General features: G+C 32.4%; 1 protein-coding gene across 1 annotated transcript; it reads right to left on the bottom strand.

Annotated features, from left to right (window-relative positions):
* Positions 1-3,224: 3,224 nt before the first annotated feature.
* On the bottom strand, positions 3,225-22,873 carry LOC127076653 (NAD-dependent malic enzyme 62 kDa isoform, mitochondrial). The gene is made up of 19 exons (XM_051018361.1): positions 22,448-22,873; positions 19,887-19,983; positions 19,343-19,461; positions 17,268-17,435; positions 16,369-16,497; positions 15,750-15,810; positions 15,126-15,229; positions 14,934-15,017; positions 13,406-13,512; positions 11,312-11,423; positions 10,035-10,148; positions 9,215-9,280; positions 7,168-7,240; positions 6,988-7,074; positions 6,482-6,536; positions 6,315-6,386; positions 5,237-5,299; positions 5,032-5,146; positions 3,225-3,609 (listed from the first exon to the last, which is right to left on the bottom strand). The coding sequence occupies exons 1-19, from the start codon at positions 22,622-22,624 to the stop codon at positions 3,535-3,537; spliced, it is 1,878 nt and encodes a 625-aa protein (XP_050874318.1). The 5' UTR covers positions 22,625-22,873; the 3' UTR covers positions 3,225-3,534.
* Positions 22,874-24,605: the final 1,732 nt, after the last annotated feature.

Here is a 24,605-nt window from a genome sequence, read left to right as displayed (position 1 = left end):
ATAGAGAAAGTGATAAGAAGTAGTGGTGAAGCAAATGCAAGGAAATAACACTTTATTTATAGGAAAAGATCTGGGTTGTACACCAATCTACTTAACCCTAATTAGTGTCGCACTTGATTAATTAGGGTTTCAATTAGGTCATAACTACCAAACTCTGATTATAACCGATCAATAAACCCTAATTATAATTGATAGATTAACCTTAACATGATTAACCCTAATTCTCCCAAAAATTTATAAATAATATTATTTACTTATAAATTAAATTAATATATATATAAATTAATATATATATATATATATAATATATATATATATATATATATATATCTTGTAAATAAATATTTATATATTAATTTACATGTGTATAATATTAATTGTTTATAAATTAAATTAATATATATATATATATATATATATATATATATATATAAATTAATATATATATAATTAATATTTATAATAATTATATATATATCTTGTAATAATTTTATTTATATATAAGTGTTAATATAAATTAATATAATTTATAAAAAAAAATATATTTATCAAATATCTAATATTTAAAAAAAAAATTAAAAAAAAATAATAAAACATGTTAAAAAAAAAAAAAAAAAAAAATTAAATTGGGAATGGGTGTAGGCGCCACTCCTAGTGGCGACTTGCCCTACCCATTAAGGGTAGGCGCCAACTAGGGTGGCGCCTATGTACACATCTAGGGCAAATTTTGCCCATTTGTATAAAAATTTTGAAAAAATGGTTAATTTTGAAAATTTTTTAAAAATTCTGAATATTTAAAAAAAAAATTCCACTTAAAACGATAACATTGTCAAAGGACTTTTAATATTCATTGGATGCAATATATCGTCTTAACACGTGAAGATTCGTTGTAGCTAACAACTATTAACTTGAGTGAAAATATATTGGGCACTAAAGTAGCTCACAATATTATTGTTAATAAAATAAGGGTTTGAATTAAGTGTGAGATTTTATAATAAACAAAAAAAACTATTTCATAAAAAACATTCTTCTTTTTAGGTAAATACTTATTTAAAATAATCAAATAGATAAAAAGACAATATTTTTTAAAAAAGCAGTATTGAATTCACGTGTTTCCTAAAAAAAAAAGATGTGTTAAAATCATGGACTTAGAAGTAATCACATAAGTGAGAGAGATACCACATATTCATTTAAAATCTTAAGATGATAGGTGTGTGAATTCTCTCACTTATAAAATGTTCATTATTCATTTTTCCATCCGATGTGAGACTTATACTCACTTGATATACCAACAATTTTATGCCGTATGATCAATGTACCAACTTAAGTTTTCAATCCCAACCAGGATCATGGCATATAAAATATATACTAACTTGAGAGGAGTATTTCCTATTGAGGAATGTAGTGCAATATGGTACAACCATAACATTTTTTGCTCTTATGCCCACCTGCCTTTTGCCTTATTGAGTTTTTACTTTATGTTGGATATGATCACTTTGTTATTTGATTTCTTGTTAGCCATTCTCTTTAAAGGCGCTCTATCAGCTTGGATAATATTCCTGCTCTCAAATTTTTATCTCGAGGTATTAATTTAGATTGAAGAAGTTAAAGATGCTTGTAAGATATCATGCCGCTTACAAGTATTTACTCAACTATAGTACTTTGATTTTACATACATTGGCTAATTGACTTGTGATCAGTTGAGAATCTCTCTTAGATATTACTCCTTTCACCTCCATATTTATTTATTTCCAGAGTAATCCCTCCCTCGATCAGAACATTGATACATTACTTTATTTTTGAAATTTTAACGACATTCTAATCATGGGAAAATAAGAGACTTTATAAGGCTATGTTAAGCATGGTGATAAGAAACAGAGTGTGTATAAGAACAAATAACAATCTCATGAGAAAAGTGTGATTCGCAACGAAATCGGTCATACCAAGATGGCATGGTCTCCACAGCAAGAAATGCTATAAGCACCCTAAATAGCCGTATGATGGTGTTGCTGACTGCCATGAACATTTTCAGATCACTCTCTTCGCTGTGTTGTTCAAGAGCCATTGTTGTTGTTGAAGAAAAAGCTTGATTTTGCTGAATAGGGTTTGAGAAAAAGAAGAAACTAGAGAGGGCTGTAATTTCTGTTGGAGGTAACTATTGAAAACTCTTTCGAATTTCTGTGTAGCTTAGCTTAGCTCTCTTCTTTTCTGTGTAGCCATTCTCTTTAAAGGCGCTCGAATGGAAGACAAATGTATAGATGTGGTTGCAATCAGGTCATGAAGATTTGGGTCTCAAACGCGACTTAGTCGTCCTGATTGCAACCACATCTTGGCATTTGTCTTTCATTCGAAGTACCGATTGAGGACAATTATGTCATTTGTAACTCTTAATACGCGTGACCGAAGAAGGTAAAATATGAACTAGGTTATGTGTGAACAAAGAATATAGAAGATAAATTACATGAATTAGGATTGCGAAGAGGGTTACGGAAGAAGATGAATTACATGAATTAGGATCACTGATGTGTTAAATATTTGGTATATGTGACAGTGAATTTTTAACTTCAGTCAGCCGCATTATCTCCTCAAGTGAATCTCACCACTAAAGTGAATCTCACCACTAAAGATTTAAGAGAAATTTTCATCTAAGATTATAATTTGTTTTTAAAAAAAATATTGAAAATAATCAAAAGACCCCTAAATAATACCTACTAACCCTATTTTTAATGTTAATTTTATCTAAACTTAAATTTAAATCTATCATAATCTTAATTAAATAATTGAATACATATAATTAGTAAATTTCCCTCAAAAACAAATCATTTGAAAAAATTTGATATTTCAAATTTTAAGTAGAATAACTTTAAACTATGCTTTACTGCTGATTATCACAAACCCCTTTGAGAATGGAAAAATTATTACCACATTAACACAATATTCATTAGAATATTAATAAGAACGATTGTAATATTAATTAATGTTTCATAAAATAATTAGATTTATTTAATTAAAATAAATATTATATCAATGATAATCATATTTTACTGCCAGTTATTATTACTAATATTATTTAATATACTTGTAATTTTATTGTTATGTGATCATGGTTCTAAGTATAATAATATAAAGAATTTTATTATTTAGAAAAATTCACCTCTTATAACTTTTATAGAGACAAAACTAATGAACTATATTGATTATCATTGTAGTGTTGACACTTTCAGTAATTTATTAAAAATGAATTTACCAATACACCATTTAAAAATTGGTGTAACCGTGACATCCCATAGATGTCCTTCAATATGGTGCAACAATCTCAAAAGGACTATTAGTACGTGTTAGTTTCAAATAAATTTACATGAAATTATGACTCAATACTTTGCTATATAAGACTACACAAATTAAAAAAGAAAATTGTATCAACAATCAATTTGCTTCTCTTTTTTAAACACACATACAAAATAAGTTATAAAATGATACTTTAGAATTTCATTTAAATTAAGTTTGTAAGGTTGATTCCACCCTGCAGGTCGCTCATTCATGCCTGTATACTAGTGTTGGGTACTCTGGATTCCACATGTTATTCTTCACATAATCCTTAATTTCATCCTGCAACTCCACAAAGAAGCATGGATAACATTAAATATATAAACATTTGAACTTGATGTTAAATGAGAATGAACTATTTCATGATAATTCATACTGGCATGGAAAACTTTCTGCTCTGTACATACTATGCCAAGCAAACATCAATGCATTTTAGAAAAAGTGCAAGCAAATATACCATCTATCAAAAAAAACACTGTAAGCCAAAGAAATAAGGCGTTAAAACCTAATTTCTGAAAAGCCTATGGAAAGCTCACAAACTTAGAAGCATGGACAATAAGAAGTCCTGTGCAAACAAGACACAATACAATCAAGCAGAATAAAACTTTTCGTAAGTTCCCACTTTTAAAATTGTCAACCAAGGAACCTTTTGATGAATACTCAACAAATTTCCACACATTTTTGCATCTTAAAAATAAATCTTTAGTTTGGTTTTTCTTCCAATGCAACAATACTACGTGAAGCTAATATTAATTTGAACCGGTCCCTTGATCATATTTAACAACCATTCATTGATCAAAGATTTCCATTCTACAAATATATAGCACAACATGAGGAGCAATATGCTAGGGATGGAAGATGCCCGACCTTTAAACACTATGGTTGTACTTTTCAGTTTGAATTCGAAAGCCACTTCGAGCCAAACAAGTGAACCCATTTAAGAGGGTAAATCTCTCACAGTAGCTATATTTTCCATTCGTAAGACTTGAACCTAAGACTCACTTGAGGAAAACCAATTTCCTTATCTTTTGTACAAATAATATGTCTATAATATAATGGGCCAATTGACAAGGTAAAAAAGATCTGCAACTTTTTTCTTTCACCAATAATCAGACAATAATTTATATCTTTTTGGAAAAAGAAGCTTATCATTTAAAAAGAAGAAATTTATATTATTCAATGTTTTTTTGCAAGTAAAGTACGATCATGGAGACATTTTTCGCTTAAGACTTATTAAAACTCCACATTGGCTTAGTGTGTGGATCATGTTCCCCCTATAAAAAATTGGGCAATCCTCCCTCACTGAGATATCTCTTGAAGTTTAATTAGCTCGACTTGTTCTCAATTCTCATAAATCTAAAAAGAGTAGTTGGAGTAAGGCACAATTCAGCTCTTAGAACTTAGATTGGGTCTAACTCAATTCTTTCAAAACCGAATTGTAAAGTGAGGATTGCCCTCACTTATAAACTTATATTCAAGTCTTATCTCATCCAATGTAGAACTCTTCACACCTGTCAAATCAATCAAATCAATCTCCCGTGCAGTAGAAAAGCCTAGTCTAACAGATAGTACCAATTTATGCTATCTAGACCATACAAGTGTATTTTCAGACAAAATTAATTCCACCCACATAGATATTAAATTAGTATGTAGTCGACAAGTTACAAAAATAATCCATAATATTTCAAAGCAAACAAAACTTACCGGACTAAGTCTGTGGAGCTCTCGAGCATCCATTTCATGATATCCTTCAGCTAGATCCTCCTCCACGGCCTCTTTTATAACAGCTGCAGCTACCTCCAATGTAATATCTCGGATTCTGCAAATATGAATTAGTTTTGAGATAGATGAAACTTCATTTGAACTAAATCTTACAAACTATATAGCTTAATGAAGAGTACAGTTCAACCTGGATATTGAAGGGAAAATAACCCCTTTGAGGACCTCCTCTTCACTCATATATGCAGCCAGACTTCAGTTTCCAAAGATCAGGTAGAAAAAAAAAAGCAAAATGGATATTAAGGTGAAGTTTCAAAGCTAGACAGTAAATCCGAAAGAACAATCCAACGCACAAATCAAGTGTTATGCACAATGAAAATAGTTCTTTTATTGGAAGAACATATACAAAAGTATTTTGTACAATCTTGATTGTATGTTTGAGTAATTAGAAAAATGATTTCTGGAACCGTGAACTATGTATCTGACTCCTCCAAAAGGAAGGGATGCAGTTTAGAGAATAAACTGCATCTGCAATGATAACCACTACTTGAAAAACCAATATTTGACATTGCAATAAAATACATGCACAGGTCGGTAAATCATGATTATTAAAGTATAGACAGTTGATTTACTCAACAATCATAGTTCCGAGTGTTTTTCTCTAAATTAGACCTCTTACTTTAGAGGAGGAGTCTGATTTGGGAATTTGGGAATGTGACATTCTCATTATTGGTGTAGGTGTTAAAAATATATTCCAAGTTATTATTATTTCTTGGGAAAAATGAAATTCCCTTGTTTCACTCAACTTTTCCCCATGATCTGGGATGGGTATCCCATGACATGACGATGAAAGTCAAATTTTAAAAATAACTTCCATTCCCACTTCATCCTCCCACAATTTGAATTTTAAAACATATTCCCAGCAAAGTTCAATATTTTAACCAAACAGGTTTTTAAATTAACCAGAAGGGATGTGTTGTATGATGGGAAAAGAAGATCTTACATTATTTCCTCTTATGGGCATCACAATTTTACATATTTTCAGTTATTGAGACATTTGTCAATTTTAGGAGACAATCAATAGAACTTATGCACATTAATAGAACTTATGCACATTGATAGAACTTATGCACATGAGTCTACAAATGCTAAGTTGTGTCTTTGTCAGCAAGCATGTCGATTTGGCAGATAATAATTTACTTATGCACATGAGTCTACAAATGCTAAGTTGTGTATTTTCAGAAATTACTGAATCTTCTAAAACATACCGCTCAGCAGCAGCCTGTAGCATCCCATCAGATACGATCCTAGAGCCAGACAAAAGAGTTCCAAGGCCAATGCTGAAATAAAAAGACAGTGAAAGAAAATTAATTGCATGCATACAAAAGCACAGCTTATATTAAATTTAGGATCATGTGTGAAATAGCCAACCAACCCCGGAAATAGGTACATATTGTTTCCCTGGTTGCAGTGTCCAATATGTCCATTTCCTGCAAATTATTAAGGAAAATTGCCATTGTATGTTTCCCTTAAATGAAACACAGTAAAAACGATAATAAAATAGACTTTTTGTAGAGAACTAATACTATAGCAAGGTAAAGAAGTTTTATATATTTCAAGTTTCAACACATCTTTAACTCTTGTAGATGTGAATGATGTGTCAGAGGAGTGTATAAGGTACGTCGATGTAAAGAAGAAGAAAAAAAAATTGGGACACTTGTTTTGGCAATTTGACATGTGCCATACGAGAGTCATACGAGTTTCGAACACCTCAGACACCACAACACGTGTTATTCTAGAGAATTTTGTGCTTCATAAATGGGAGATTTCTGGATTTGCTAACCTAATCAGATATCATGAAGCACTTAGAGAAGGAGCATACAGAATGTATATAAGCAAAGAGCATTTGAAATATTAGTCTGGGAATTTATAAAGTTATACCGAGATCCACATTACTGAATGGACTTCCACTTGCAAATATAATGTTGTCGCCTAAAATGGAGAACGCTTCTTCAGGAGTGCATTCAGCTGTCAAAGAATGATGGCAGGGATACGCAAACTATTAAAAATTCATGTTGTCGACTGCCACATCACAAAAGAAAGAAGAAAAATAATTTATACCATTTTTTGTTGGATTTGACATGGCAAATATGGCTGGTCTTGTTGATGTTGACCCCTTGAGGGCCTCTAGTACCTAAAAATCAGGATGTCTTCATTAGTATAACGAAGGAAAGAAAATCAGCAAAATGTTTTATATACTAAGCATAAAATTATAGGCAATTTTTCTTCCAATTTTCCTTTTCACTATTTAAAGAACACATGTGGCGGTGCTGGTAATGTCAGAAAGTAAACCTATGACTTCTTTTTCTGGTACATAATCTTCAAATAAAATGAAATGATATATACTAAGAGAGGGATAAAGATTTAAGATGCTCAGAAAAAAAGCCACCCCGGCATGATCCACTAAGATTAGGAGATTGTTCTTCCTCTTTTGAAGTTCTCCTTTTTTTTCATACAAACTACAATGCCATGCCTTACATTGGATGGCTTGGTCTTTTGTGTGGGATAAATGCTTAAAAAATTATTTTACAATACCTACCAAAGTTTCTACACAACAGATTTTCAGCTACTTTCAAATCGAATCACTTATGAGTTATGATACTATACAACCTTTTTTACCCTAATGCTGGACCCTTGAACCATATTTGATAAGGAAAGAAAATCATGAAACATAATGAAATGACATTTTGATATATTTTCTAAGAATAAAGAACTCGAGTGTTAGTTGTTTTCCCTTAATTCACTATGGTTATTACCTCCTCACTGAGTTTGTAGGCTCACCTACCCCTTGTTTATCACCAAGATAGCTAAATGGTAGGTTGAAGGCTGTGGTGGCTGGCCTTCCCTATAGGGCATTGGTTGTAAAAATAATACTTTGGGTGGTATTAAGCCTTTCAATTTTGGCTGCTGGTAAATATACTTTTAGCACATAAATAGTATTTTTGGATAATAAAATTTTGCAAAAACTTTGCCCAAATTTTATTGCATTGCAAAGCAAAATTTGTTTTGAATATTATCTTGCTAAAACATAGTTTGTGACAGATAGACTTAAACAATAACTTGGTATTTTGATTAACTTAGTCTATCTAGTATCTTGTGACATTGTTAAAAAATAATGATGTTCCTTAAAATTTTTAGCATTGGTTTCCATCTGTTGAGAGTGTCACATTAGATTTGATATAACCGATGAAGCACGGACACCTCTAGGAGTAGGCATGTCGCAGTGTCCGACACTTGTATGACACTAGTTCGACACGTGTTGGAAAAGTCAAACAAGTGTTGGAAAAGTCACACAAGTGTCCTCCAAAAAAAAAGTTATTTTATTTGATTCGACACTCTTTAAATCAGTCTCCGACACTTATATGACACTCGTACAACATGTCTAACAATTCATACAAGTGTTTTATAAATAAATAAAGTGTTTTTTTTCTTTATTTCAACACACCTTATACATTTTTTGAACAAATCTCTCACAAATCAAAAAGGGTTAAACATATACTAAAACAATGTTATCAATGAAGAATTAAATACGTTAATTTTGATTAATATATTTTTAACTCTTTGAATAATAGATGGAAAAATAAAACCCAAATACTATCATATATGTAGCGGTGTCGGTGTCGTATATTTTTACATTATCAGCGTCAGAGTGTCTGTGTCCGTGTCTGTGTCGGAGTTCGAGCTTCATAAGATATAACCTAAATAAGTATCTATAAGTAGAATAGAATACATTTTTCATCTTCCAAGTCAATTTTGCTGAATTCAGTTACAAATTTTCATATTTGTTGTCCCTTAATATAAGACTCTCTTTAAACTTTCACATGCATTACTGACTTCTTTATAAAAATATCTCTATTAAACTTATAATTGATAAATCCAAATTTATTTTTTCTCTTCTATTAAGAATTTTTGTAGGGGAAATTATGTACAACATACATTTTACAAACTTATTGCTACAACCATTTTTCTTAATGCCCGTGAAACATGTAGGGGGACATATAATAAGGGGCAAATGGATGAATAGATAGAAGCGATGCTGACTCCATATTCTTACTCAACCAAATACGTGTGCAATGTAAAGTCAAACCTAAGCATCAGAAATGTATACCTCGTTTGAGAACAATCCTCCAACAGCAGATAGTCCTAGGAGGACATCAGGCTTCACTTGCTTAACCTATTACCAGATTTCAACAACGATATATGAATCCCAAAAGTTAAACAAAAAAAAATTGATAAAATTATAAGGGGCAGGGAGGATTTCCCTAACAGATGTGATGAGAGAATGGTAGCCTCATTATATTGCTGTTTTTCCCACATGTTTTTCCTTTCTCTCATTATATTCCATGAAATTTGACATTCACTATGAAAGGTGCTAGCTAATATGCATGTTCATATTATAGTGAAGAGAGAAGCCAGAGAAACTTGTTTTTATAGGTTTAGGATAGTGAATACGGAAAAGATAGAAAGAATCTTGAAGTTAATAAACAGAAAATACTGTAGATAGATATAATAGGGTACAATACTAAGTATAGGTCTAGTATTGGTGTTATTACTCATAAACTACTGGAGTACAATCTATCAAATCAAAATAAGGAAACAAATCAAATGCTTTTCTGTAAAATTTGTCGCGGACATATTATCTGCTATGGAATATACTATTTTAATAATAACTGCAATAAAATGATAATAAGCTAGTAATTCCCATGGTTGAAAGTTAACTTTCAATCTAACAAGTTGGGTTCATTATTCTTCAATTCTCAGGCATCGAAGGTGGGGTTAGGTTTACCATATCCAAGCGCTAAGAATCTTTCAAAATCAGGTAAGTTTAACAGAAGCTAAAAAAGCTACGTCAATAATTTGTTTTTATCTATCTCATACTATGGCATTTTATAATTCATATTTGCATCTAAAGTGATATTTTAACGAACCACTTCCACAAGACTTGCTCCTTCCCTTAGTCCTTGGCGATCCATTTCTTTCAAATTTCTTGCAAAAGGAAGAGCATCTGGATCAATATCTTCACGTCCTTCTGTGATTAATCCCTGCATTTCCAACAGCAATAGGAAAATTACATATCAAATGGTGATTAAAACATTTGAAAATATTCATAAATATGGCACAAAACTAATCCCCATTATAACGAATTTGCTCGGCTCACCAACAAGTTAAATTATAAATATAAATAAAGTCATCACAAATATAACTTCAGTTCAAATGCTAATAAGGCTTACATTTTTTGAGATCTTCAACAATAGCTAAAGAGGGTAAGTGGATAATACTTGGTGATTTTCAAGATTCATAAATTCACAATAGCATTAAGAATAGTAAGCCACTAACCCTAAATGGAAGAAATACCTATCAAGCAGCAATACTTAAGCAGGTTCATAGGCCATCTATATGATATACCAGCTTATACGTTACGGCATGAAAGAGAATGAAATTCAACCAGGACGACAATTGTGTAGGTTATGCGCCAACAAAAGAGAAAGGAAATAGGGGGCAGCTATGATGATCAAATTTAAAATTCAATCTAGCTGAGTGTTTGAATGGAATGATTTGAAACATAATGATCTCTTTGTGCATAAAATAAATGCAATAACGCATGACAAAAGAACAGTTCCCTATCTCTCCAAGCTAATAATATGGCTCTTACTAGTTCAATGTTCCTTTTACATGGTATGGTTTATGACATAAGTAAAGTGTGACAAAAGAACAGTTCCCTATCTCTCCAAGCTAATAATATGGCTCTTACTAGTTCAATGTTTCTTTTACATGGTATGGTTTATGACATTAGGAAAGTGGTAAGAACCATATTGAGTTACCCATGCATTTCAAACAGCAAACTCGGGCTCGGCTTATAAGTGTCATGCCATTTACCATACATTGCAGCAAAAGTTTCAAAGATACAACTGTAACAACATGAAGCAAGGATAAGGAAAACTTCTAAAATCAATGCCATGAGTTTTACTATTACAGAATAAATATGAAACTTATGTGTAAGTCTCTCAGCGAGTTAGAATCCTTCTTTACATATTATGATATCCTTCTTTACGTTGCAGCATGACAAGGTTATGAAAGTCAACCCCCCAAAAATGAATTCAATTATAAAATATGCAGAAATTTACTTTTCCTATCAGAAACAAAAAATTTACTACTACAAAGAACTGAACTATTTTAATATGTACATCATCAAAATATACAATACCTTTGCATCGACCACCCAAAATTGACTCTTCGCACTCTGAAAAGCGAATTCGTTATTACCCAGCATTCTTGCCATTGTTTTTCTTGCTGCATTAAGAACACCTATTCCAGCACTGCATCAAATATAACCAATGAGACAACACACCGAATGCAACAACTATTCAATTCAAAGCTTTCATTAATAAACCTAACAGACATGACAAGGGATAGTAAATAAAATACTCAGTATAGATTTGGAACTCTAAGGATTTCTTCTAGAAACAATGTCATAGTGGTCTAACTTAAACAGGGAGTAGCTGCATAGTATTTCTTTGAATAATTCAACCTGTATACAATATATATAACCAGGCTACATAATTCCTTTCCTAAAATAAGACTTGACTTGCTTTTCAATAAATAATGATTTACCTTAGTAACAGAATCTATGTTGTTAATAGTGGCTGGCGCAGCCGCGATAGCGGTGCGGCGCGGAAAAATTAGCGTGGCCGCTTCCAAGCGTACCGGTTCGACACGAAATGAGAAAGCGGGTGGTGCAGCCATGATCACGGGTCTGGTAGTGGGTCGGATGTGGTCCAAAGAGGGCGGTTTATTTGGTTTGGCCAAACGGGTCGAACGGTTTTACCCTTAATTTTAAACCGTTTAAAGAAACCCTAATCTTTTTCCTTTCCTAAGTTCAATCGCGGCTGGTTTTGTATGTTCCTCCATCGCAAAAGCTTCGCACGTTCTTCTCTATTCCTCCATCGCTCATCATCTCTGTACCTCCATTGCTTCTGGTATTTTACTTTGTTTCAGCATCTCTGTTTCTCTGCTTCTTTCCTTTGCTCCTCACTTTTTTTTACTTCTAAAATTGTTTCCCTTTCCTGCTCTGCTATGTTCTAAACTTGTTTCTCTTTCCTGCTCTGCTATGTTCTGTTTCCCTTTACATTGTTCTGTTTCTTATTTTAGCTTTTGAAATTTTTGTTCCTACTTAAGTGTTTGATGAAGAGGACAAAGAGGATGCTAGTGGCGGAGGAAGTGATGATGAAGACTTAGATTTTAATGATTCTTTAACTTTTATTAGAGTTTTGATGTTTAGTTATTTTAAGATTTAGATGCTTAAGTGTTTGTTTTCTAGAATTTTATTGCTATTTGGAAGTATGTTGCAATGTTTTGCTTAGGACTTATGCCTTTTAATGGTATTTGGAATTGGAAGTATGCTATTATGTATTTGAAAGTATTTTATTGCTCAAGACTTCATGAAATTTGAGTTTTTTTTTGGTATTTGCTAAGTATGTTTTCAGCATGTAAGTCTCATTAAAATATTTATTTTTTAGTGTCTGCGTCGCTATATAGCGCATGGTGTAGAGATAACAATTATGACTACTCATAAAGGTTAATTGATTACTCAGTTGTAAAGAGACATTCTCCTTGGACAGCCGTGATGTGATAATCATTATCTTCAGAGTTATTCCTTATTTTCTATTTTGATGCGCAATTGTTCTGTGTTCTACCATAATTGTCAAAAAAATGTGTTTTAATTTAGGGTTCTAATCACTTCTAAGATGTTAGATTCAGAAATAAGCTGAATGAAATGTCATAATAAACTTTAATTCCTATACACTAATTCTGCTCACTAGTCTTCCAATCATGATAGGAGAATTTGAATTGTTGATGTTGCAAAGTGTTAGGCTACACTCTCCTATATTTAGAACTCTTGACTAGTTCTGTTCAATCTCAGAAACAATGTCCCATTTGTTTTTACATTATGTATCTTACTTTGGAATAATTGTTTGATGTGACAACTAAATAATGGGTTGTTCCTCCACTTTTCCAGCAATTTTTCTAGAAATAAAGATTTTGGTGGACAAGGAGGCAACATTTTTGTGGAACTTACAGTTTTTGCAGTTCTTTTGTTGATTTAACTGGAACCAGTTAACCAAATACCCCTATTTTTCAGTATATCTATTTCTCCAGTGACACAATAAAGATATTATGGTACATTTTCAAGATATTTCAACATAAACTGTGGTTGGGATAACTGGTTCTTTGAGCTAAAAAACTGTGCCAAATCATAAAAGCCTGGTCATCCATTCACAAGAAAAGATAACTAGCTAACCTTCCAGCACCAGCAACAACTATCTTCTGCTTGGGGAAGTCGATCATTGGCCTTCCTTGAGCTCTTACAGCACCTAGAAGTCCAGCTATTGCAACACCAGCTGTCCCCTGGGTAGATGATTTCACATACATTAAGCAATAAAAAGATCAATACAAACCTTCCATCTATACATTGAATTCAGTTCTCAGGAGCTAGAGATGATAACTCTGAAGCTATATAGCAAACTCCCAATTTAGTCCTCATAAGTTCAGTGAAAACAAATGATATCAATTTGGTCCCAGTATTGGTTGATGCCAAAAACTTATTATGAGACAAGCAAATCAATACAATAAATTTTACAGGCCAATTTTGTCTTTCGGAAATCTTTGGATGACCATATTACTCTAATAATAATAATAGCATGATCATGTTTTCAAAAAATGAGGATCTTGAAAACATCACTTTCAAAATTACCAATTGAACTCTGGGTGTATTAGTTTATATTATAATCTTTGATCACAACCATAAAAATTAAGCAACAAATTTCCTAGGAAATCAGGTTTCCAGAACCCTACATTTCCGATGCCATGAACTCTTAGATTTCCCCTTCACTACAAGTCTACAACTACAGGGTGTGATACAGACTGAAGGGGAAATTTTATCATACAGCTGTAAGACCAACGATGTTGTACGGGAAGGAATGTTGGCAGTAAAGAACCAGAACGAGAATAAAATAAATAACCATGGCTGAAATGTTTCATTAGATGTGTGATAAAACTAGACAACGCAGGATTTAAAATTACAGCATAAAAGAGAGTTAGGATAGCACCTATTGTAGAAAAGATGATGGAAACTCGGCTTAGGAGGTTTGGGCATGTGGAGAGAAGATGTGTAGATTTTGTAGTAAGGAGAGTAAATTAGATGGAGCCTACTCAAATCACTAGAGGCAGAGCAAGACCTAGAAAAGTCATTAGAGTAACTATTAAAAGGATCTAGAGACTAATGAGTTGAAAATAGATATGATATATAATAGAGCACTATAGCGCCATTTGATTTATGTAGCCGACTCCACTTAGTGGGATAAGGCTTAGCTGTTGTTGTACACATATATTTGTTTTTCGAAATATCCCGTACATTGTATTATACCCGTATGGGTGCAACATAGATTATTATGAAAAAATAACTCTCTAATAGTCTCTACTATAATATACAGAACCAGGAAGACCAAGACTAGTAGTGGCTCAGTAGCAACCATCAAACTTTAGAATGCTAAATTAACTAGAGCATATAGAAGAATATGTTGACCTTAACACTTGAAAAATTGCTAATGTTATTGTTCTGACTCTTCTGAAACCATTGATCAATGGCTGTTTGATGAAATGATCAAATGGTTTGCATAAATCTTAACATGGTAATAAATACTCACCGGTTGGTGGATATGATAAGTGCAAGTTATTCAATTAAGAATTAATAATATTTCCAGAGATCTGTAAAAGCGCCCTATAAAGTACATTGGACATGATACAATATTATATAACAGAAATTTTACCTGCACATCATCATTAAACATTCGGTAGGTAGTTCTATACCGTTGTAATAATTTGAAAGCCCACTTGCTTTGAAAATCTTCAAACTGTGAGAGCACAAAACTATTGATAGTCGTATGATAGAAAAATATGGACCTTGTGAGTAAAACCTAAATGCAGGCTACTATTTTTATTTTAAACATCACTTTCAATACCTGTACAATCACATTTGGCCAGCGAGTAAAGACAGCTTCCATAAATTCATCAATAACAGCAAGATACTCATCCCCGTCAAGGCGATGCTGCTGCAATCCTAAATCTGACAAGAAAGAATAAACCATTCATGTTTCGTGGAGTGAATGCAACTTGGCTAAAAAGCTTATAATGAAACCAGCATAAATATAACTGAAGCAAAAATAGGCATACTAAATATCTGAGTAAGCTGCACAACATGAGTTGAACTTAGAAATATTAAACCACATATAGGCTTCAACCAAATAGCTTAAGCATTAGGGAAGTTGATCTTTTAGCCAGATGATCGAGATTCAATTTTGTAATCCTGATTCTTTTAGATAAAGAATTTTAGCACAAGGTAAAGGTTTGAGCATTGTTCACACTGTAAGCATAAAGAGCTTATGAGGAAGTAAAATATGTTAGAGAAAAACCGTTCATAGCCTTATCTGCCGAATAGATTAATTTTGGAAAAGTTAGTATTTGAGAAAAGAAAAACCTAGAATAGATGAACATGTAGATATGGAGACTTATTTTGAAGATATCATGTCACCCCTATATAGGTCCTGCTACAAGATCTTTAACTGAATGGATATAGAAACACTTACATAAGGGATCTTCGAGTAACTTTGTGTTGTTAGTACCAACGTCAATCATCACAGGAAGTACCTATTAAAAGAAGGAGAAGTTTGTGGAATCATAAAAGACATGTAGTGTAGTATACAGAGTTTACAATAGAAGAATGAAATACATAATGCTGATTATTCTAGTTACCATCTTGTAGAATGAAGGAATGTTTTCCACAACTAGCAATGTTTAAGATATAGCCAAAAGACAATAAGCATTAAACTAGAAAATTTTAATTTCATCCATTCAGACTTTTAAGCATAATTAATCACGGCATTTGATGAATTGTGATATTTGATATTTTCTTACCAACAACTTAAAGATACGAGGAGTACTAGGAACAGTCTCTTCGGCACTCTCTTTTTAACACTCACACTCTTATTGAGTGAAATTCATGTGAGTCCATCCATTTTGGAAATAGGTCCCACATAATGTGATGGGACCCAAATGATTTCACCCAATAAGAGAGTCAGAGAGTTGGAAAGAGTGTTAAAGTGAGTGTTCCTAGCACTACCCTAAAGACATTGACTAAATCATAAGAAAATCATAAACTTTGACAGTTTTAAAGGACCAACAATGAGACATTAAGCAACCATGTACCCTTTGAGGATTTATGCCAGCAGCAGCAACATATAGATCAAGCTTCCCAATGGCAATGCCAATTCCTTGAACACCAAGATCTCCAAGTCCCAAAATTCTGCTCCCATCGGTAACAACAATCATATCGACCTGAAAAGCATCAGATGAGATGTCCCCATTTGACACTTCAATAAGTTAGTATATATCAAAATATTATCTAACCAAGCACATAGGTCATAAACAATTTAGAACATAAGAAAATGCTAGTGCTTAATCTTCTAAGTACAAGTTAATGAACATAGAGAGAAAATATTTGTGAGAGAGAAAGGTAAGAGAGGATTTAATATTGAATTGACTATGGAAGAAAATAAAGAACTTTAGATATAAAGTTCGCAAGCATCTAAGTTCTTTACAAAGGATGTGACATCTGTTTCACAACAGTTAGGTATGAAAAGAATGATCCTCTTACAAGGGCCTTCCCCTTCTCCCCAACTGAGAAAGTCTTAGTTATTTTATCCAAAAGTTCCATTCCAATTACATTTTTCCCCTATTAAATTACTGAAGAATTAACTGCTAACTGAAAGAAGAAGGGTAGTATAACCGGTAAACCAAGAATAAGAAAACTCAACATCACTGAGCCAATCTGAACAGCATGTTAGAGATATTAACCAACAAGGGGTTCCACTGAAGAGTTTAATTTGAGCATTAATTGAATATGTTCTAGACAATGCACAAACAATGTTGTCATTGTATCGGAGCTTGACAAGAGGTCACCATATAACATATTAAATTATATTTTTCAGCTAATTAAAATAATATATTAAAGGTCTCCATGTAACATATTGGAAAAGTACAATGTTATTATAGGATACCAAAACAAATACTGGCTAAAATTTTATAAAGGAAATGGATTTAATGACCTGATCAGCTGGCCAGTTGTAAACCATGGACATCATTTCTCCACGATCCTCAGCACTGAAATACATTCCTCTTGGCCTTCTAAACAGTCCACTATAGTTCTGACATACAAGACCCACGGTTGGAGTATATACTATTGGCGCATATTCCTCAATGTTGGCAATCAATACCTGACATTATACATGTGTCATTGAAGTTAAAGTCATTCTTTTGATAAAGTGGGATTTTGAAGATGCAAAAGAACATATTCAATAATGTACAAAGTCAGCATAACGGCGAGTTCAATTCTCCAATGCACAGCTTTAAGATACACACAAAAATGTGATACAGCGAAAAACCTTGTGATGCGGTTTCGATGCAAATGCCAGCAACTATAAGTTTGAACTTTTGTATTTTTTGGCATAATTTTGTAACCGGATTTCGTCTGTACAATAGTATTTTAAATACAGATATTGGTGTACGGAACTCCATGCTCAAATCTTGAAGCAAAACATATGCAGCCATGGCCTGTATTATTTATTTTAGCAACAAAAAAAAATGGTGTGCAGAGGCATCACATGAAGAGGAATAAAAGGAACACTTTTCTCTCTATATACTCTCTATGTTCCGAATAAACATTGTTTAAAGTTATTTTACATAGATTAAAAAGAACAATAAATAAATGTATATATGTAACAATTTTACAAAATTATCCCTATTAACTACTGGCCATTAACAATTGTCATTAATGCGGTGGGATATAATAACTTGAAAGTGGAAGCCACAATATTAGTTTGAGAGTAAACAGCCCTTATTTTTAAACAATTTTTTTTGTTAAAACAACGCTTACTTTAGAACAGAGGGAATAATATATAACAAGGGAAAATCTCTTTGCATTCATGGCACTGGCAGTGACTAATTGTCTAAGCCACATTAAAATTAGTCATTTTCATCAACTTCATATTTTATAATAATTAAATCCAAAATACTTTCACTAACAATCTATTATCAAACTTGCTAATTTTTCCTTTCTAAATAAAATGATATTCCGTTCATGAAGAACAGTGTGAATTGGAGGATAAAAATCATCGGAAAATAGACATGCAAATATTACAATATAGAAAACAAATAGGAGAACAGAGTAAACTTAGAAGATTTCTCAAATCCATCTGCCATGTCGAAGGAGGAAACCCCACTCTCTTCCATACAATAGCTTTTTTTTGTCTTTTTTGTGTAATAACATTATAGTTTATCTATAGAGAAGAAATGTACAGTAGTGAAGGATGAAAGTCCGTGCATACTATATAAAAAAGAAAAAAGAAAAGAAAACTGTAACAATGAACTCAGGAGACCTTTTTGATGACCCATTCTTGAAAACAAGTTTGAATCACATTCAGGTCATTTACATTTTAGTTTACCTTCCCCAACCGCCCAATGAAAACACTAGGCTAGAAAGAAGGAAAAATATAGTAAAAAGTAGACAGAATTGTAGACATGTAACATTGAGTTATAACAAGTTTCGATTCTGTTATAATTGTATACAGACATTAGTAACTGATTCTGGTCTGTAATAGAACCTGAGCATCTAACTAAGAGATTCTGTAACAGAATCTAAACATACCAGCTCCTAAAACACACATGCCACAAATCTGCTCTAAAGATTCAGAGGACGTTTGTATTCCCTCATAGTCAATCCAACGTATATCTGAATCATATCAGTCGTAGAGTTAAAGTTGAAAAAAAACTTCATAAAGTTTGTGTAACTAACCCTACCCTTCTAAATGATGGAAGAGCCTTAATCCAAAGCTCCCAGATTTACTAGAAATACTTAACAAGGACTGCTGGATGAACCAAAGACTACTGGCCACTAATACTATACTAAAAGACAACACCTTAAATGGTAGTTGCACCTTTAGTATATCGTTTTTGTCATAACTATCTATGAAATTTTACATTAAGGTATATCATGGAAGCCTAGATCATTGTTGGTCTTTTGGCAAGCACTGCCAGAAATTGACACCTACATCAGTGATCAAAAATTACTTCAGCCTAGAGTCGTTTGCAGTCAAAATAGTGCAATAAAAAACTCTGAACATACTTTATAGTACATAGTCTCATTTCTGTCGTGCAAGCGATTTAGTATCCGCCACTTGGCCAGTGCATTAGGATCAGAAGGTCCATCTCTTGCTTGAACTTCAAGCCTTTTCAGATCAACCACTATAAACACAAAAAATGTAGAAACCATTAATAAAAAATAGAACACGCACAATTCAAAATTACTGATAGTAAGAGTAAAAAACAAAAAAGAGAATCCTTATTCCACATCACCAAAGCACCTATGCAATAACAAATGTCTGTTACTTTTCTCAAAATTGTTCAAACACCTGAAACGGAAGATGTCCCGGAATAGTTACTTTTATATGCATAAAAGTCACATTATTATTTAATAAACAGATGACTGAATGATGGAAAAAGCCTTGATTTGAACGGCCTAACTCCCACTTAAAGGCAATATGGACCTCAATCATTAACATCACCAGCCACACACCAATAGGAAGGGGAAAAAAACTACTACCAAATAAACCCACATTCGTTAGATATGGTTAATGTTGCATGAGATCAAAGAAAATAGAAAAACATACTGAAGCGCTCAATCTGTACTTCAGAAGACACAACATTTGGAGGAAGCAGTCCTCGTAGATCAAGACGATCTCGTTCGGTCATGGAAAAGGCCGTTCCCTAAATTCAAAAAATCAAAGTGCATATATTACTAAATCAGACTGAAAATTTATAAGAAAAATATATCCACGATTTGAAGAGTAAGTGACTATAAACATGATAGCAAAAGCACACAATCATCTTCTGCCTGCTACTTCAAAGAAGCTTAGGCAAAATATCAGAACAAAGAAAAGGGAAGTCGCACGAAATTTCATGTGTACTCTCTAGCATCATCTAAAGTAAGCAGAAGACTATCACAATTTTTGTATAGACTGTACTCCGTAGCTTCTAAGCAAGAGTTTCCAACTATTAGAAATTGATGAATATGAAAACATTACTTACAAAGTAATATATCGGCATAATTATACATCACAATCTGCCATTGACAAGAAAAACGATAAATAAGCTGAAAACATTTCCTAGTCACTGATTTAGTAATATGCTAATTCGTATATCTCGTGTTTGGAATTCCAATATCTATGGAGAAAATCATCAAAGTGGCATCAAGTTTACTTTCTTTGAAATGAAAGACTGTGTTGAATAACTATTGTCGTTTTTAGGGCTGGTTATTTCCTTTACTTCTGTTTTAATCTATCAAAACAGATAAATATACATATTTATTTCCTTAAGCCTTGTTGGCAGATTTACTTCTATAATGTAGCACTATTCTATGCAAGTTGTCAACATCAATCTATAAAATGTAAATCTCTATATCACAATATAAAAAAAAAAAATTTAAAAACCTCAAGGAACAATATTTGGAAATTGTTCTTTAAATTTTCTATTAGGGCTTCTATTTCAAGAAACTATTCCTCTGGCAATCAACCATAGGCTGCTTGATTGTAGCCATTATAGCAGCTCCTTGTATTACAACTGGTGTCACAACTCCTTACACCTTCATTGTGCTCAAATCTTCCATAAGAAACCCAGCCAAAAGCTGTGTGTTGTTGACTATGATCGCTCCTCTAAACGTCAACCCTACTAAAAGGTTTGACATCCTCAATAATCTCTATAAACCCATAGCTAATGAGCCTCGCATGTGCCCACATACATGTCTTCCTCTGTTTTACATCAGAGCCAGGCAAAAGTACTCCGACGGTGCATGGCAACATGTCAAGCCTCCACTTAGACTATGGTTATCCTATTCAATTCATCCTAACCTTCTCTACCCAAATTTGTAAAGGCATTGATCAGTTAATACCAAACTACCAGTCCTTCCATACAAAAAGCCCTAGCCTTGCCTAGTGAGCTTGGTGGGTTGTGACTAGTTCAAACTCTCCAACACCATGTTAGAAACAAAAACCACCCATCACTCTACCACTATACAATCCAATGTGTCAACTACCATTCCTCTAACTCCATTTGTCCTCCCAATTTTCCATCTGACATACTATCTTGACAAATTATATTTGTTATTTCAACTTCCTATTTATATAGATTGGTTGCCTTAATTTCTATTGTTAATGCAAATCTGCTTCCTGTAATATAGCTCCATTCTAGAGAATTAATCAATAAGCATGAAGTAATGATATTCAGAAATTATTTTTCCATGTCTTTTTCAAGTAAAGGTGTCACAGAATCCCCGTCAAATCACATCCCTTCAAGAGTAAAAAAGAACATTCATCACATAAGGGCGGCTAAGGAATCACCTTTGAGGATTTATCTATAGAACGTAGATGACATAAAGAGGAATTTCAAGTACAGGGAACAAAGTGTGAAAACAAATTTGCATATTGTTGTGTATAGCAAATAAGTGATTGTTGCCACTAAATAACCTGTTCACTTATCAAAGATAATATCAAAGAAAAACCCACCTAAAAGAGAATATGCTTCAAGAAAGTAGAAACTACATTTTCACATCAACAAAACTACTTTACAGTTAATCCAACCAAATGCACCTTCCCAGTGCATAAAACAATTCTAATAAAGTTCAAATTGGAATTAAATTAACAAAAGCAGTATGAAATAGCATATGGTGAAAATAAGCAACAGCACAAAAGAAAACAACATAGAATCATCAAAGCCTCCTTAACTATATGACACTAACAGAGTCCCTGTGAGGACAAGCTTTCTTTCACCGCATTTGGATTCTCCATAAAGACAGATAACCACTTCCGAAGCATTTTACATTTGTTTGAATTAACTTAAAACAGCTTCTGAAAATCATAAAACCTGATTCCAATTCTTCTTCCATTGAAATAATCCTCCATTGCAAATTATCAAAAATTAAAATGGACGCAGTTGCTTTTCGTTTTGAAAACTATCTATCCAATCATATACGGCTTAATTAAAACTATCCTAATAAAAACATGCATTCAATTCAAGTAACTTCAAATTATGAACAAGTTGTTCATCCGTTCAAACAGTGTGTATCCAATTAAACTAGCTTGTTTTCAATTTCAATTTGAAAATTCAAAGTAACATGAAACCGAAAACAATGAAATTGTATGAAATACTGTGAAGTAGAAGGAAAAGGAGTGTATACTTTATTGAACCATGGATCGTGAAGAATGTCGAGGCTACGTTTGTGGACGATAGTTGGACGATGACCTTCCGTCGTGGTGAAAGATCGCGAGAGTAAATAGTGACCGCCGGTGATGTGGCGTTTGAGGCGTTGAAGTAGCGGAGACGATGACTTCACGTGCTTCCAGAAGATCGCCATTTTCAGCGATCGATGATGAAAGATCTAAGAGATGTTTTTCTCGATCGGTTATAAGTGTTGAATTTGAAGTTGGGAAGGAGTGGGAATAATCAATGGCGTTTTCTTGGTGTTGATTTGCGCGGTTTTGAGAGTGGGGTCGTGGTGTTATTCTGGTTTATGTATGAATGAATGAATGAGTGTAGCTCGGGTAGGGTAGAGTAATTCAGACAGTGTGGCTTTGGAATATTGAAATTTGAACATGTGGAATTGGACTTGCCTCTTTTCGTGTAAACATATAAAGTCAAAGGAAATGAAATACCAATAAAAAGAGTAAATTACTAAATTGTTTATAACTTGACTGTGATTGATTTTCTACGAGTCAAAATTTATACAAAACATTACTTTATTTTAAAATAAAATATAAAAAATATACATACTGACTAATTAGATGCCAAGTCTACCAATAATATTTAATATTCATCAAATTCAACAAATTCACCATCTTAATATTCTTTATAAAATATACACCCTACCAAAGAATGAGATTTTATAAATCAGTCTACGACGGTTAATATCATTATCATCGGATTCATCTCATTAAATTAACTATTCCATTTTATATAAATTTAGAAAATTCAATCTAATATTTCAAATTTCAAATTTACTTTTAATATTTTGGTTAGTGGCGTCAATTTGTTTCTGATATTTAGATCTTTACAAAAAAAATTGTAATGTTTCGAGTGTCAAAGATGGGGAACATGGCAAAACTCTAACATACCAACCCTCAATGATGCTAGTCATTGAACGCGGAGGAAGTATTACAACCAAAAGGGAGAGGAAAGAGCCTTAAATCTCAAACGAGATGGTGACGAAAAATTAAAGACACAACAATCTAAGTGCAGAGCAATGTATTGTGCACACTTCTCTTAGTGGCTAACCAGATAGTTGAGCCCATTCACATTGGTGTCAATCCTGGTTTTGTCTCTAGTGCGAAAAAGGGAACAAACCATTGGTCGGGAACGTTTCCCAAAAACATCCAACAAATTCAAGACTGAGTCCCCGTAATTGGTTATAAAAAACAATGGATCGTTATCCTTGAAATATAATATTTTGTGCGGATAGTATAGGCATTATATTATGATAAATGATGAAGTCAAAAAATATTATCCACATACCAAATATAATTTTAGACTAGAGGTTAGTGCAATTCAAATGAATCCAATCAAATAAAAAAAGTCAGCATGAATGCATAATACAAAGAAAAGCAAAATAAAACATAGGAAGTCAGACTTTCGCTGAGAGGGATAAACTTCCCCTTCATAGCCTCTTGTTCAACATAAACTTTATCCCTCGAAATCTTCATTTTAGGACAGAGTAATTCTACATGATTCAAAGCATTATCAAAAAAGACTTGCATGATGTTGCTTTCAATCCGGACGAATCTAATATACTCATTGTGCCAAAAATTATTTGCTCCCTCCGTCTTATTCAACCGCTACTTCATCCTTTCAACCTCTTCCAAATGTGATGTAAGACCGCATCTCTAAAAATATTTAATTTTAAAATATTTTATTATTATTTAATATTAAAATATTTTATTATTATTTAATATTAAAATATTTTGATCTTATTGTATATGAAACTAATTTTTTACTATCTAATTATTTTATTTAATTAGTTGATGAAATTTAAATATTATTAAAAATTAAAAGTTAAGAGACTATCTTTATTTTATTTTATGTTTTTTGTATTTAATTATATAAATCATATGTTTTTCTTTTTTCATTTATTTATAATTATAGCAAAGATGAATTCATTAACTATTATCAAATTTTAGTGTTAGAAATCTTGTTATAGAAAATTATATTTTATCTCTTGTTAGAATATTAAATTTTAGAGTTTAAAATTTATAAATTTATTTTACTATTTGTGGTTGGAATTAAATGATAAATAAAGTATATGTATATTATGTATTAAAAGTGAATCGATTTTTTTTTATTGA

The sequence above is a fragment of the Lathyrus oleraceus genome, chromosome 4, assembly GCF_024323335.1.
Source record: "Lathyrus oleraceus cultivar Zhongwan6 chromosome 4, CAAS_Psat_ZW6_1.0, whole genome shotgun sequence".
Taxonomy (NCBI): Eukaryota; Viridiplantae; Streptophyta; class Magnoliopsida; order Fabales; family Fabaceae; genus Lathyrus; species Lathyrus oleraceus.
The sequence above is the reverse complement of the archived record's forward strand: the minus strand, read 5'-3'. Positions and strand labels throughout refer to the sequence as shown.